This window comes from Octopus bimaculoides, chromosome 6, assembly GCF_046866305.1.
Source record: "Octopus bimaculoides isolate indiv1 chromosome 6, ASM4686630v1, whole genome shotgun sequence".
NCBI lineage: Eukaryota > Metazoa > Mollusca > Cephalopoda > Octopoda > Octopodidae > Octopus > Octopus bimaculoides.
In genome coordinates this window covers 85596325-85610346 of record NC_142933.1, presented here as the reverse complement: position 1 = coordinate 85610346, position 14022 = coordinate 85596325, and the positions used below count along the sequence as shown (strand labels likewise).

The window sequence follows — 14022 nt, the reverse complement described above, 5'->3', positions numbered from 1 at the left end:
CGTTCCAATACTGATTATCCTATCACATTATCCAATGTGCCCTTCCCGTGATGAAGTCCGTAATTTGAGGGAGATTTGGCTGCTATTTCCAGCAATGCGAGTCAGAGTTGTAGCTCAGTCTCTTGTTGCCTCGGATTTTTTTCGGCTCTGATCGAGCAGACATGATCAGAGGCGTTCTCGCCGTGACCGTCCCCATTCCCTCTTTTCAGAGGTATGTAGGACTACATTGCTGAATGTGTCCTTTCTTTGCTTTAAAGAGGGTAGCGCGTTTTGAGGGGGATTTCGCTGCTTTTTCTAGCAGGTCGAACTATGAGTGAATGAAGTAGGAGAGCGAATACTTTTGATAAAGTGATATATATATATATATATGTGTATATATACGCGTGTGTGATAGATAGAGTGAGAGAAAGTGTGTGCGTGTGACGAAGAGAAAGGGAAATTAGTTATAGGAACCTGATGCTGAATGGAAGAATATAAAAATGTGCGGAAGGAGAGAAATAGAGAATTAAATAGAATATAGAACAGATGAGAGAGAGTAGAAGGGAGTCTGACACTGGTGAAGGGAAAATAGAAAGGAAAGAGGACAAGTGATTTAGAGAAGAGGGTGTGAGAGAGAGAGAAAGAGTAAGAGAATAAGAAAGAGTGAACATAGACAGATAGAAATGTGAAAGAGAGAGATAAAACAGAGAGAAAGAGTGGTGGGATAAGTTACGATATTGGCCTCTAACGAGAGAATGTCGGCTAAACATCTGAAGGCTAGTGTTGGTGTTAGATTTTAACTCCACAGACTGGCACACGGGCTTTTGAGTAGAACAAACACACATACACACTGCCAATCATTCACTCACTCATTGACACACACACACACACACACGCACGCATACTATTTCTTTCTTTTTCTCTTCTCTCTCTCTCTCCTGTACAGACACACAGACACAGAACCGGGTAACCTGTTTAATGTTTTTGATTTCTATTAAGGAAGCTGGCATTTAATTCGCAGCTTTACTGAGAGGTCTTAAAAGAAAAACACCCAAAAAAAAAAAAGAAAAAAGACAGAAAGAAAGTGGAGATAAAAGAGAAGAGAAGAAATACACGGAAAATTATTCTGCTGTTTATAACCTAACTGTACATAACACCAACGGATTTGAATAATAGGACAATACTAGTTGGATTTTGACATTTTATTTAAAAAAAAAAATTTACACACATCGAAAAGAAAATGAGAAAGACAGTCAGATGAAAGGAAATATCCTTTGATTTCGTTATGTAGCTTGTTTTATTCCAAATAACCTACTGTATAAATCAGTTTATTTATCGTCTCTTCCTGGTACGAATCAAGCACCTTTGGATGAAGAAGGGAAGTGTGAGATTGACAGACAAGATAAATATATAGAAGAGGGGGAAAAGAGCACAGCAGTACACGGCGGCGGTGTTGCGTTAATAAGTACGAAGAGTGAGCGCGTGTGTGTATATGTGTATATATATATATATATATATATATATGTGTGAAGAGGCGAAAGGGAAGAGGTAACTTGAAAATGAAAAAGTGATTGTAGGAAGAGAGAAATCACCACAAAGGTGGTAACAAGTATTACAGAAAAAACGTTAAAAAAGCCGAAAAACAAAAGCAGGATTCTTTATCTACACACATGGACGTATATATAAATATATATATATACATACAAGGAGAGAGAGAAAGATAGAGTGAATGAAAGAGAGAGAGCTGGAGGTAAAAAGAAAAAAAAAATAGATGTGTAGAAAGATAAATTGAAAAAAAAATAGGCTATCGAATATATTATATACATATTTATAAAGAAGAGATGAATGAATGATGTATATATAGAAAGAGATTGAAAGATGTACTCAGAAATATGTATCTATCAATATGAATGGTGAGAGAGGGTGATAGTTAGAGAGAGAAAGGGTAAGAGGTATTGAAAGGGGGAAAAGTGGAAAAAAGAAGCAACGTATACGGATATAGACACGCGTGCTCAGTCTCTCTCTCTCTCTCTCACAGTCACACGTACGCAGGCGCGCACACACGCAGGAGCGCTACGAGAGAAGCTGCAGGAGGGAGAACGAACAGAGGAGAAATACAGAAAGACTGCTAAAGAACAAACTCAAAAAAGACTCAGATCTATACCCGCACACACTCTATATATCTATATATTACAATAGAAAGGACGCAAAGAAAATATAGATGTGCATATAGTATTTTTTTCTTTGTGGTGGGGTGAAAGATGGATGATGAAAACTTGTGTTGTTGGCCGCCGCATCATCATCCGTCGTCGTCCTCCTCTCTATTGTTGCCGATGGTGGCGGAGATGATGAAACTGAACAAGATGATGATAATGATGATGGTAGTGGTGGTGGTTGCCTCTCGTCGAGTGTGAAAAGACCATGCTGCAAAGGAGGGCTGTACTCACAGTATGTAACTCTGATGCGAGGAGCTGCTGCTGCTGCTAGTAAGACCGACGTGTCCATTTTGTAAGCGAGCCGCTCATTGGTCGATTGCTGGCTACATGCTCTTAATTGGGCGCTATTAGCTTCGAATGTCTTTACGTAGTATTTTCATGGCGGATTCAAAACGTGTGTCGGGAGTCTTTTGATATTAATCTTTATAAAAAAAAAAAAAAAGAGGGGGAAAAAAAAATAACAAACAGAAAAAAGAAAAAACAAACAGGAAAGCAGACAAACAAAACAAAAATTACGTATCTTTTAAACTTTCTTTGACCATGCCGCACGTTAGTTCGGGCGGCTCCGAGGACTTTTTCTCTAAAGACGAGGTCAAAGTTTATAAAGATGAAGGCGAAGAAGAGAAGCGATCCTCGGAAAATCTTTCCGAAGATAAGTTGGGTTTAGTAACTGAGAGTGAAGAGGTATGTTTTCGCCAAAAAAGAAAAAAAAAAAAATGTGCTGATTATTTATCTTTCCTATATGTCTACAGCTATGTAATGTACATACATATACACACACATACATATATATGTGTATGTATGTGTGTGTGTATGTATGTAATATATATGTATATATACATATATATATACACACACATGCTTCTATATAATTATAGTCTTGGTACTATACCCTTATATATATATATATATATATATATATATATATATACGTGTGTGTGTTTATATATATATATATATATATATATATATATATATATATATATATATATATATATATATATATATATATATATATATATAATATATTTATATATACTTATATATATACATAGCTGTGCGTATTTGCTACACATTACAGTAAAAAAAAAATACGTGATGTATATGGAATTTACCTTTGCCTTTGAACGACGGTTTGCTTTGCTCCGGAAGAAATCATATTATTTATCGGTGTGTATTTACCATTTCAGGGGAAAAACTCCAGTTTACCAGGACAAAGTTACCCTGGAGGCGAGAAGTCTAATACATCAGGGCGCCCAGAAGACGGTATGTTGTCATATTGATGTCTGTGCGTGTGTGTTTATATATATATATATATATATATATATATATATATATATATATATATATATATATATATATATATATATATATATGCGTGTGTGTGTGTGTGTGTATGCACGCACTTGTTATTTATCGTGTTGCAAATCCATTTATTTAATTAAAAAAAAAGAAGAGAAATCTAAAACAAAAATACCTTGGAATCATCACATTTCTTATCGGATGTAGCCTTAATTTTATTTACAAAATTGGAAATAGTATGTTTTGTTGTGATTGTCAGTTTTGGAAGATCTTATATTACTCTATGCATTACCCTATATGAAATATACATATAATGTGATTCCTCTTTGGCCTACTCCTTCGAGCTGGAATCACTCGATGATTGTTTAGTGGTCGGCCGCTTTTTAATTTGTCGTGTTTAATCAATGATCGATATGTTGTAACATAACACAAACATACGCACTCACACATTTTATACACTTGTAGGATATGCTTATCTTACTATCCATCCTATGGATGAGTTAAGCCGTTCATTTCTAGAGGAATTCGTATAGAAGAACATCAGAATATTTTTATTTATTTTTATATTGTAAGCGTGGCAGCCAGCGATCCCCACTTTTTTAATAAAAAAAAGATATATCTGTACTAAAACCAGAAAAAAATAAACAAAAGCTGTGGTCACAATATTAAAAAAAGAAAATGGTCAAGTGATCTCGTATATACAACCCTTATGTGTGTGTGTGTAATTATCTTTTATCTCAATGTGTCTATCTTTCTATCTCTGCTGACATCAAAGGAATTGTGTCGATTGTTTGCATACCGTCACCAGTCTTGACAAAATGACCTGATTTTTACTATTATTTTTATTATTATTACATAGTTACTAATTTTTCATGTTTTATCTTGACACATGAATACATGCACACAAGTACACACTGATCTGGTAATATATCTATACCTATCTTTACTAAATTGTCTATCTCTTCGTATTTATATATACATAATACGATGATCTATAATCGTATCTGTATATACGAGTGTATGTGTGTGTGTGTATTTATATATTAGTCGTATAACAAGCACAACTTGCACTATTGCCCGTTATGCGCCTGTAGTATGAAGTAGGATTGTATAGAAGTTATTTTGATCGATAACTATATTGGCAATTAAATTTAAGGCGATTGTTCGTTGTAGGTCAGATGAAAGTGAATGTGAGAGATGTAGTAAAAAAACCGAAAAATATCTATATATATATAGCTATACATATATTTAAATCCCAAATTCATATCTTCATATCTGTATACAATTTGTGAATATGTAGATATGTATTGCTTTTCGGTGTTAGCTGGTCACAAACTGGGGGGTCTCGCTTTCATGTTTTTATCTACTTAATTTTCCAGTTTTTTTTTTCACTGATTTAACTGTCACAGATCTTTTATTCATTTTAGCAGGTTAGAGATTTTTATATGTGTGGTGTGTGTACACACAGACCCTACTTGACATTTATAAAGCTTTTGTGTGTGTGTGTGTATATTTTCTTTCTATATTTATCTTCGGTTAATGCAATTTTTCTAACCGGGTCTATTAGACCATATGATGATGTGTTGGTGCTGTGTGTGTGTGTTCTGTTTATTACGTGTATATGTGAGTGTGTATGTTTATAGTTGTGCTATGTCCGCATTAAAATTATTCCAATTTATTTATTGATGATCTTTAGTAGAAGGCTTTTAAAAAATAAAAAGAAAGAAAGCTACATTCAGCAGTGTGGAGGCTGGGAATTACTGAAACTCCACCGTGTAGTAGTTTGTTTAAGGTGCGTGTCGTGTGTGTATGTGTGTGTGAATTAAGCAGAATAACACTTGTGTAAAATTTTGTCCTTTTGCTTGAGTGAGATAACATTTCTTTTATGGATATTCTCTAGACACGCACAAACGCACAAATATGCGCGTGTGAACTCATACATACTATTAAATGCATTCTCTTTCTATATATACATTAATACACACACGCATTCTCTTCTTTAAACACACACACAGATATATATATAGGTATATATATATACACGCTTATAAATACATACACGTTCACACACATGCATCCTTTCTCTTCTGTAAATTAATAAATACACACACACACGTGTGGTGTGTGCGCGTATGTATATGAATGCGTTCGCAGATGTCCACGTAAATGAGAACGTTTGCACATTCATTCATATTTGTGTGTTCCTCTCTCTCTCTCTCTCTTTCCCCTTCTCAAACACACACACACACACATTTGTTTGACTGCTCTGTGTACACAGACTCTCGAACACACATACACACGTGTATGTGTAATATTTTTTTATGGCTACTAATTCGAATAGACGTGCGCGCGCTTGTGTCCCCCACTTCAACCCCGATTGGGGGGATCTTTTTTATTTTATTTTCATATATTTTGTGTGTGTGTGTGTGTGTGTGTGTGATGTCTCGCCTTCAATTGTAACGCTTGCTGTCCTCCACAGACTATGATGTCCCCTGTCCTTTGCACACCTCTCCAAACACCAGCATCGAACGAAACACAAGCCATGGAGATGGATGGTGGGGGGGGGAGGGATTGAGAAAAATAAACATGGAATAAACAAACACAAAAAAAAGAAACCCATCCAACTAAAAGCAAGACTTGTTTGAAGAGAGAGAGAGAGAGAGAGAGAGAAAGGAGTTGAACAAGAAACAAATAGATGGAGAGAAGAGAGAGAGACAGTGTGAGAGTGAGAAAAACATGAAGGAGTTTCTTTGGCACAACATCGACCGCTAACATCCCTGTTTACAGAGTGAGACCTACCTAGAAACGATCAACTGTCCCTCTCTCTCATTTCCATCCAGTCCTGTTCTCTCTTAGAGTCGTTTCTTCATCTCTTTCTCTCATCTCTTTCTCTCTCTTCTTTCCTTCATCTCTTTCTCTCTCTCTCTCTCGCGCGCTTTCTCTCAGTTTCTCTTTTTCTATCGTTCTTGTATGCATGTGTGGGTTCTGTTTATCAAGACACACTTATTATTGTTATTGTTTTTATTATCACATACGGGGGAGGAAAAATACTGTACATCCATATTTCTACACCTCTTCATGAAATTTTCGAATATTCGTCATTTTCTACTCTCATTTATTCCCTCGTTTATTTGAATTGTTTTTTTAAAATGTATTCCATATTTCCTTTCTTATTCTTTTCGTCCTTTTTAATCTTCTCTCTTCTCCCCACCCTTTCTCCTTCTTTCTCCTACACCTTCTAATCTTCTCCGTTCCCCCCCCTTCTTTCTCATACTCTTTCAATCACTCCCTCCCTATTGTTACCTTCTCTTTCATTCGTCCGCACTAACACTTCCCCTCTTCTTTCACTTCCATACATTCCTTCCCTCCTCCTCTCACTCACTTTCTCTCTGTCCTCTCTATTACTCTTTCTAACTCTGTTTTGTCGTTTCCTTCTCTCCGTTTCGCTTCCTTTCTCTCTCTCTCACTCCCTCCTGTTGTGCGTATACGTGTGAACCCTCCGTTCAACTTGGCATCTCGTTTTCCTGTCCATCTTCCATAGAATCTTTATGCCAACAATTCCTCAATTGCGCCGATCAATAATGGTTCACTGCAGTAAAGCAGAGAGAGTTGTGGAAAACGTCATTAAAAAAAAAATTCCTGCTTTATTTATTTATTTCTTTATTGGAATCTGTTTTAATTATCTCATGCTCGCAATTTCATCCCTTTCCATTCACCCCTTAATTTTTGAAAATTTTTTTTTTTTTCTTTTATCATTATTGAAATTATTTACTCCGATGTCTTTGAAAACAGTACTTCATTTCTTCTCGCGCTATATATATATATATATATATATATATATATATATATATATATATATATATATATATATATATATATACACACACACATATATATACACACACCGTAATGATGTTGCACTGAACTAGCAAGAAATTTTGATGTCTGTTATAGCTAATTTTTGCTTCTACGAAATGTAAACAAGTGTGTGTGTATGTATATACGCTCGCGCGTGTATATATATATATATATATATATATATATATATATATATATATATATATGGGATTTGGAATCGAATCTGGGCAGGTACCTTGTTAGCCCTCAAGACCTGGCTAACCGTATCTAATAAGGGACATAGAGAATCGTTTAAGACCTAACAATTTACAAAGTACTTCACACGATAGGTAATTCTTCAGTTCACGTCACTAGATTTCACAGCGTACAATCTATATATATATATGTATATATATATATATATATATATATATATATATGGGCTTTTGGTCATGGAAGTATATTACAGGTTTTTAATAATATTTCAACTGAATGAATGAATGGTTTTGTTGTAAGGAAAGCTAAAGGAAGCGGTTGTCGAAGCCAACGAAAAAGTTACTTAAACAGTGCAAGCTCTTTTATCTAATTATTGCTAAGTGTTGTTGTGATCAATCACCGACCGACGACTTGTGTGCAAGCTTATGTTCGCTTGAAAATTGCTTTATAAACAGATTCATTTCTCTGTGTGCGTGTGTATGTATGAGAGACAGATAAAGAGATAGAGACTATGTGTGAATGACTGGTGGTGCATCTGTTTCTTTCTCTTCATCTTTACTAAATCACTCTCTCTCTCTCTCTCTCTCTCTCTCTCTCTCTCTCTCTCATACACACACAGAGGTTTGGTGATGCAACCAGGAACATAACTCATAACATGAGTATATCGCATATATATATATATTATTAATAATAATAAAGAAATCATTAATAATCGACAGAACTACAGTGTAATTCAGGGGTCGAGAGCTTCGTGCATTGACACTTACCAATCTGGTTTAAAATGAAACGGATTATATTATATACCGGTGATAATCTTTCCCTGGATTGCTCCACGCACACACATACCCCGCCCCATATATATATATATATATGTATATGTATCCTCGGTTGTCCGATTCCTGCTGCCCAACTGAGCAAGAAACCTTCCCCCGTATTTATAATATGTATATTGACTTGTGGGTGTTTTGAAGTGATATGTCGAGTTTTGTTATCAATGGTGATGGCTGTTAGCGATGTTTTTCGGTGTTTGTGGCGGCGGCGATGGTGTTGATGCTGGTTGTGAAGGATGTTAAATAACCAGCTAAGTCTATTAGTGTTGGCGCTGAAGAATATATAGCAAGCAGTAACCATTATTATATTGAGCTTGTATTGGTAATCCAGTCAGTGTGAAGATAGCACCGAGTCGCCACAGTCAGTGATAGCGATGGTGGTGGGGATTGTGTTGGGGGGGTATGTGTGTGTGTGTGTGTTTGAGAGAATTAGCCAGTATGGTTTTTTTTTTTTGGTGGGAAGACGAAGTTAGGATTTATTGTTTGTTTATTGAGCTTTATAGTCTAAGTTCAATCAACTCTAATCGAGTAAGCCTTGTTCTGCTTAGGAGCTGAGGCGTTCCACTTATGACCATCTCGTCTTCTCAAGGGGTTAGAGTTTAGGACTATATTAATCTAATGTCTACCTTTTTTTTTAGACAGCAAATTATGTTTTGAGAAATATTGGACTGTTGTTTCTAGGAGAGAATGATTATGTAAGGAGCTTTCGCGTTGACTCCTTTCTGAAAAGAAGGAACTAGGGGTAATACTGGGAAAGTTTAGGATACACGCATGTGTGTGTGTGTGTGTGTACATATATATACACACAGACACGCACACATGTATATATATATATATATATATATATATATATATATATATATAGTTCTATTTGTTTATTTGCTGGTTTATTTAGTAGGTGGAATCTCAGTTCATTCACACACATACAGCTATATGTTGTTTAGCACCAGGTCGTCTCAGATAGAGCAGATCTATGATGAGAGACGTTACATCCATGACTAACTTATCTTGTTCAGACCTGGTATATATATATATATATATATATATATATATATATATATATATATATATATATATATATATATATATATATATATATATATAGGGCTACGCTATCCATTGTATCTTTCTCTATTTTTCTCTTGTTTTATTTACTTATTTTTTAGATGGTAGCTTGTAACTCAAGAGATATTTGGCTGTTATTTCTAGCATGTTAGTCCACTGTATTGAGACTCTTCGTAAAGGAAGCGATATATTGAGAGAAGAGAAAGTGTGTGCGTGTGTATATGAGCAGGGAGGGGCAGTTGTCTGTGACAGCCAGAAGCCATGAGAGAATCTATAACATGTCTTTCTCTCTGTCATACATATTTTGGTCAGCATTTTTCTTTATTGATTTCAATTCTGTTGTAATGTTGGGTGGTCGACGTGATTCCCTGAAAACTCCACACACACACAAATTTGTTTTCGTTTTTCCTTCCACTCTTAAAAATAATAATAAAAAAGCCTAACAAATTTACCAAATATTTTGTAACTTAGAATTTTAATATAAATATTCTTTCTGGTCGCTTTTCCACCACTACTACTACTATTACCACCTAGAAGAAAATGTTGACTTGTTTCAATTTCCGTCGAGTCAGATTTTGTTGTAAAGTGTTTGAGGCGTGTGTGTGTGTGTGGTAGAAAAGAAGGATAAACAATGGGAAAAGAAAATAACTCGAAAGTTGAACAAACAAAAAATTATAATTTATTTACAATCAATTTTTTGAGGGGTTGAAAACGACAGAGGATGCATTCCATTCATTCATTGGGCCATAATTCTAACAGCTGCATCGCCAGACATGTGATCTTTAGTACACACAACCACACATATGCACGTAATATATATATATACATATATATATATATATATATATATATATATATATATATATATATATATATATATATATATATATATATATATATGCACGTAATATACATATACACACACACATATACACATAGATGAGTGTGTAATACATACGAAAAGTGTTGAATGTGTTCGCTCGAAACAGTGTGTAGATGTACGCGTAGACACAAACACACATACACAAGCATTGTATATATGTGTGTGTATCTGATGTTTTTGTCATTCGTTTAGATGGAGAAGGGAGACTGGTAGTAAGGAACGGTTAAGCTGGTGTGATAAGCCTTGCTTGGAGGTGACAGACAGCCCCAGACCTGGTTCTATGCCAGGACAAGAGAGGAGGCATTAGTGGTCGTAGTGGTGATGGTGGTGTTGATGATGGCGACAATAGTGGTGGTGGTGGTATGGGCCACTACGTGTTAATACTGTCGTATGCGTATGAGACTTGGCTGCCTCTTTATAATAAAGGTTTCAAAAGACACTCTTACCATCGTGGTCTGTATGTCTGTTTGTCTCTTGTCGCTTTCTTTCCAAACTTCATTACTTTATTTCTCGGCACCCACTTCTCTCGCCCTTTCTCTCTCTCTCTCTCTCTCTCTCTCTCTCTCGACAGCTATCACCCGCACGCTGGGCTATTCCACCCCTCCAAGTGCAGCATCCGTTTCTTCTTCCTCCTCCTCTTGTGTTCCTACTTTTCCTCTACCCCCTACCCCTTCTGCCTTGTCGTAGTTCGTTGATTACCGGCAAATACTTGTAAACGTGTGTGCTGCCAGAATTTAATCACTTCCAATTGTTATTCGAAGGCTATAATTATTTGTGTGTATGTGCAAACACACTCACACATCTGTATGTGTGTGTATGTATATATATATACATATATATATATATATATATACTTGCAATGTCAAGAGATGCCAGCGAATGTCTTCAAATAGAATATCGAACGTCAATTCATTTTGGGGCACTTTGGAGTGATGTGTGTAATTTATATATATATATATATATATATATATATATATATATATATATATATATATATATATACATACATACACGCACATACATAACTCACACATATCTCTATACACACACACACACACACACACATATATATATATATACTTGCCTATACGGACACGTCTCTACATTAGAAAGGGAGTTCTGTTTATTCCATTTTCTCCCGTTTCATTTTATTTTATTTATTTTTCTTTCTATTCTTATTATTTCCCCACTGTTTATTCTTCTTCACTCGAAAAATTCCATTCTTTCTCTAGTTTATTTTACCTCCCTTCTCTGACCCCGTCCAAAACCCCTAATACTCTCACTCTCTCTTTCTTTCCATTCCATGCCATCTTTTTTCCTCAAAACTCCTTTTCGTTCGCCTTTGCTGTGTGTTTTTAAGGAAGGCCAAATTGTTTTAGACGTCTGTTATTTTCAGTTCAACACAAAACACACACCAACTCATCTTGCCGCCGACGCTCCAGTGTCAAGCAAAATCTCTATCAGTGCCTTTTGTTTACAATATTGTCATTGAACCTTCCATTTTCCTTCCTCACTCTGATGTCTCCTTCTCTCTCTCTCTCTCTCTCTCTCTGTTTATCTCCTTCTCTTTCTCTCTCTCTCACTCCCTTTAGTACTTTTATCATATTTCGTTTCGTTTGCTTTTTTTCTTCCTCTCTTCCCTATATCGGTTTCTAATATTAATAGGATTGTTCTTCTTCCAATGAGCCTTCTTTAATCACTGCTTCTCTCTCTCTCTCTCTCTCTCCCTCCCTCTCTCTCTCTCTCTCTCCTTTCTCTTTCTATGTCCGCCTGTCACTTAAGTTTCTCTCTTCACCGAGCTCAGAGGAACAAACCTCACCTCTGGTGGTAATAAGATTCACATTTCCCTCAAAGACAAAAAAAAAAAAAGAGAAAGAAGAAGAAACAATACACACTTCAAATGTAATCCTAGATGCATTGTGTCTCAAACTATTAAAGATGGGATGGTCACGGTTGGCATACGTTTTGATCAAGAATGAATGGGAGTCTGATCAATACGACCCTAACAACTTTGTTTTTCTGTATTGCAGTGGTATATTATAGTCACATTTTCACCCTCTCTCTTTACACTTAGTCTGTCTTTTTTTTTCTCTTTCACTTCCCTCTCTTTCGAAGGACTCATCTTCCTGTCTGGTTGTTTCAATATTAACCGAGGGCGGAGATGGAGACGTGTGTGTGTGTGTGTGGACTTTGTCTTGGCGCGCTCGCGCGTTTGACTGTGACTCCGTTGTTTGTCAATGTGTGTGTGTGTTCTGTTGTTTTCTCTTCCTTATATCCTCCTGTATTTTCCCCAATTCCTCCTTTAAAAAGAACTCCCCAAAAATCTAAAGAAAAATCCCAAACAGACAAATAAATAAGGAAACAAATAAAATAGAGTAAACGAAATTGCATTGGAAGGGAAAGAGGTTTGTAGCAACTTGAAACTTCGTCAGTTTTTTTGAAATATTTCTGCAGTCAGCAATTTATATTCTCCCCCCCCTCTTCTCTCTGTCTCACCACCACCACCACATTTTTTTTTAGTTTTGGGGGAAATGTGTGTGTGTGGGGGGTGTCACAATGTTTACTCTCAGATCTCTCCCCCGCCAACTTCACATCTTTCCCTAAACTCAACACACACACACACACACACACGGTTCCTCTTTGTTCGGGATTAAAGAATTCTTTGTCTTCCTGGGAACTAAGATGGTAATCGCAGAAACCTGTAATAATAATACTGTTACTTAGAATAACTTTTGTTGCGTGTTGTTGTTGTTGTTGTTACTGCTGATGTTTGTGATATTTTCTTTTGCTGTCTTTATATTGCAGTTGATGATGATGATGATGATGATGATACTGTGCGCGTGTGTGCGTGTATTAGACACATTGGTAGTCTTTTTTTCTTTCTTGTCTTTTTGTAGTTTCCTACGTGTTTACTTTACTAGTTTGTTTGGAGTGATGACACTACTACTACTACTACTACTACAATCTGCTTAATAACAGCAATAACAATATAATAATAATAATAATAATAATAATAATAATGTTGTTGAAAAGGCATGAACATCACAATTCATAATAACGATATTTCGGTCTCGTGTGAAACTCTTGTTTTATGCTAAATAAAAACATTAGTATTGTACATAATGGTGATGTGATGATGATATCAACACCATCATATCCCCCCGGAAAAAGGGGTTGCTTTCTTTCTGAAAGTCATGGAGCGATAGGTAGGTACCAGTAATACAATGAGGTTCACTTGAATCCATTAGGATCTTTCCAATTGCAACTTCCCGACTTTGTCCCAAAGTCAGAGATCGCTGGTACCACCATTAAAATGCTGGAGGAAACGATGTTCTCAGCTATTCCACCCACTCAGCATAAAACGGGTGGGGATAACCTTATTGAAAAATACTGCTAATAATAATGGTGGTTCCAGATTTTGGCAACAAGGCCCAGCAAGTTCGAAGGGAGGGGTGACAGTGCTTAACTTGTACTTATTTTATCGACCCAGCAAGGATAAAAGGAAAACTCGACCACGGTGGAATTTGAACTCAAAACAGAAAGACGGACGAAATGTCGCTAAGCATTTTTCCCTGGCGTGCTGACGATTCTGCCAGCTCGGCGCCGTACCAGTAATAATTATAATGATACTGATAATATATTTAGGAAGAATGAAAGGCGAAGTGATCTCGACGGCATTTGAACTCACAACATT

At 36.0% G+C, this 14022-nt stretch overlaps 1 protein-coding gene across 29 annotated transcripts in view; it reads left to right on the top strand.

Annotated features, from left to right (window-relative positions):
• Positions 1-956: 956 nt before the first annotated feature.
• LOC106876393 (transcription factor 7-like 2) overlaps positions 957-14022 on the top strand; it is a 551963-nt gene continuing 538897 nt past the window's right edge. For 18 of the 29 annotated variants that reach the window (XM_089354203.1, XM_089354181.1, XM_089354186.1 and 15 more), the window contains exons 1-2: positions 2023-2879; positions 3386-3461. In XM_089354203.1, the coding sequence (XP_089210329.1) occupies positions 2736-2879; positions 3386-3461 (220 nt within the window). In that variant the 5' untranslated portion in view covers positions 2023-2735. Of the gene's footprint in view, positions 2880-3385; positions 3462-14022 lie in introns of all 29 variants that reach the window. The other 11 variants (XM_089354184.1, XM_089354187.1, XM_089354202.1 and 8 more) reach the window with 4 other exon arrangements.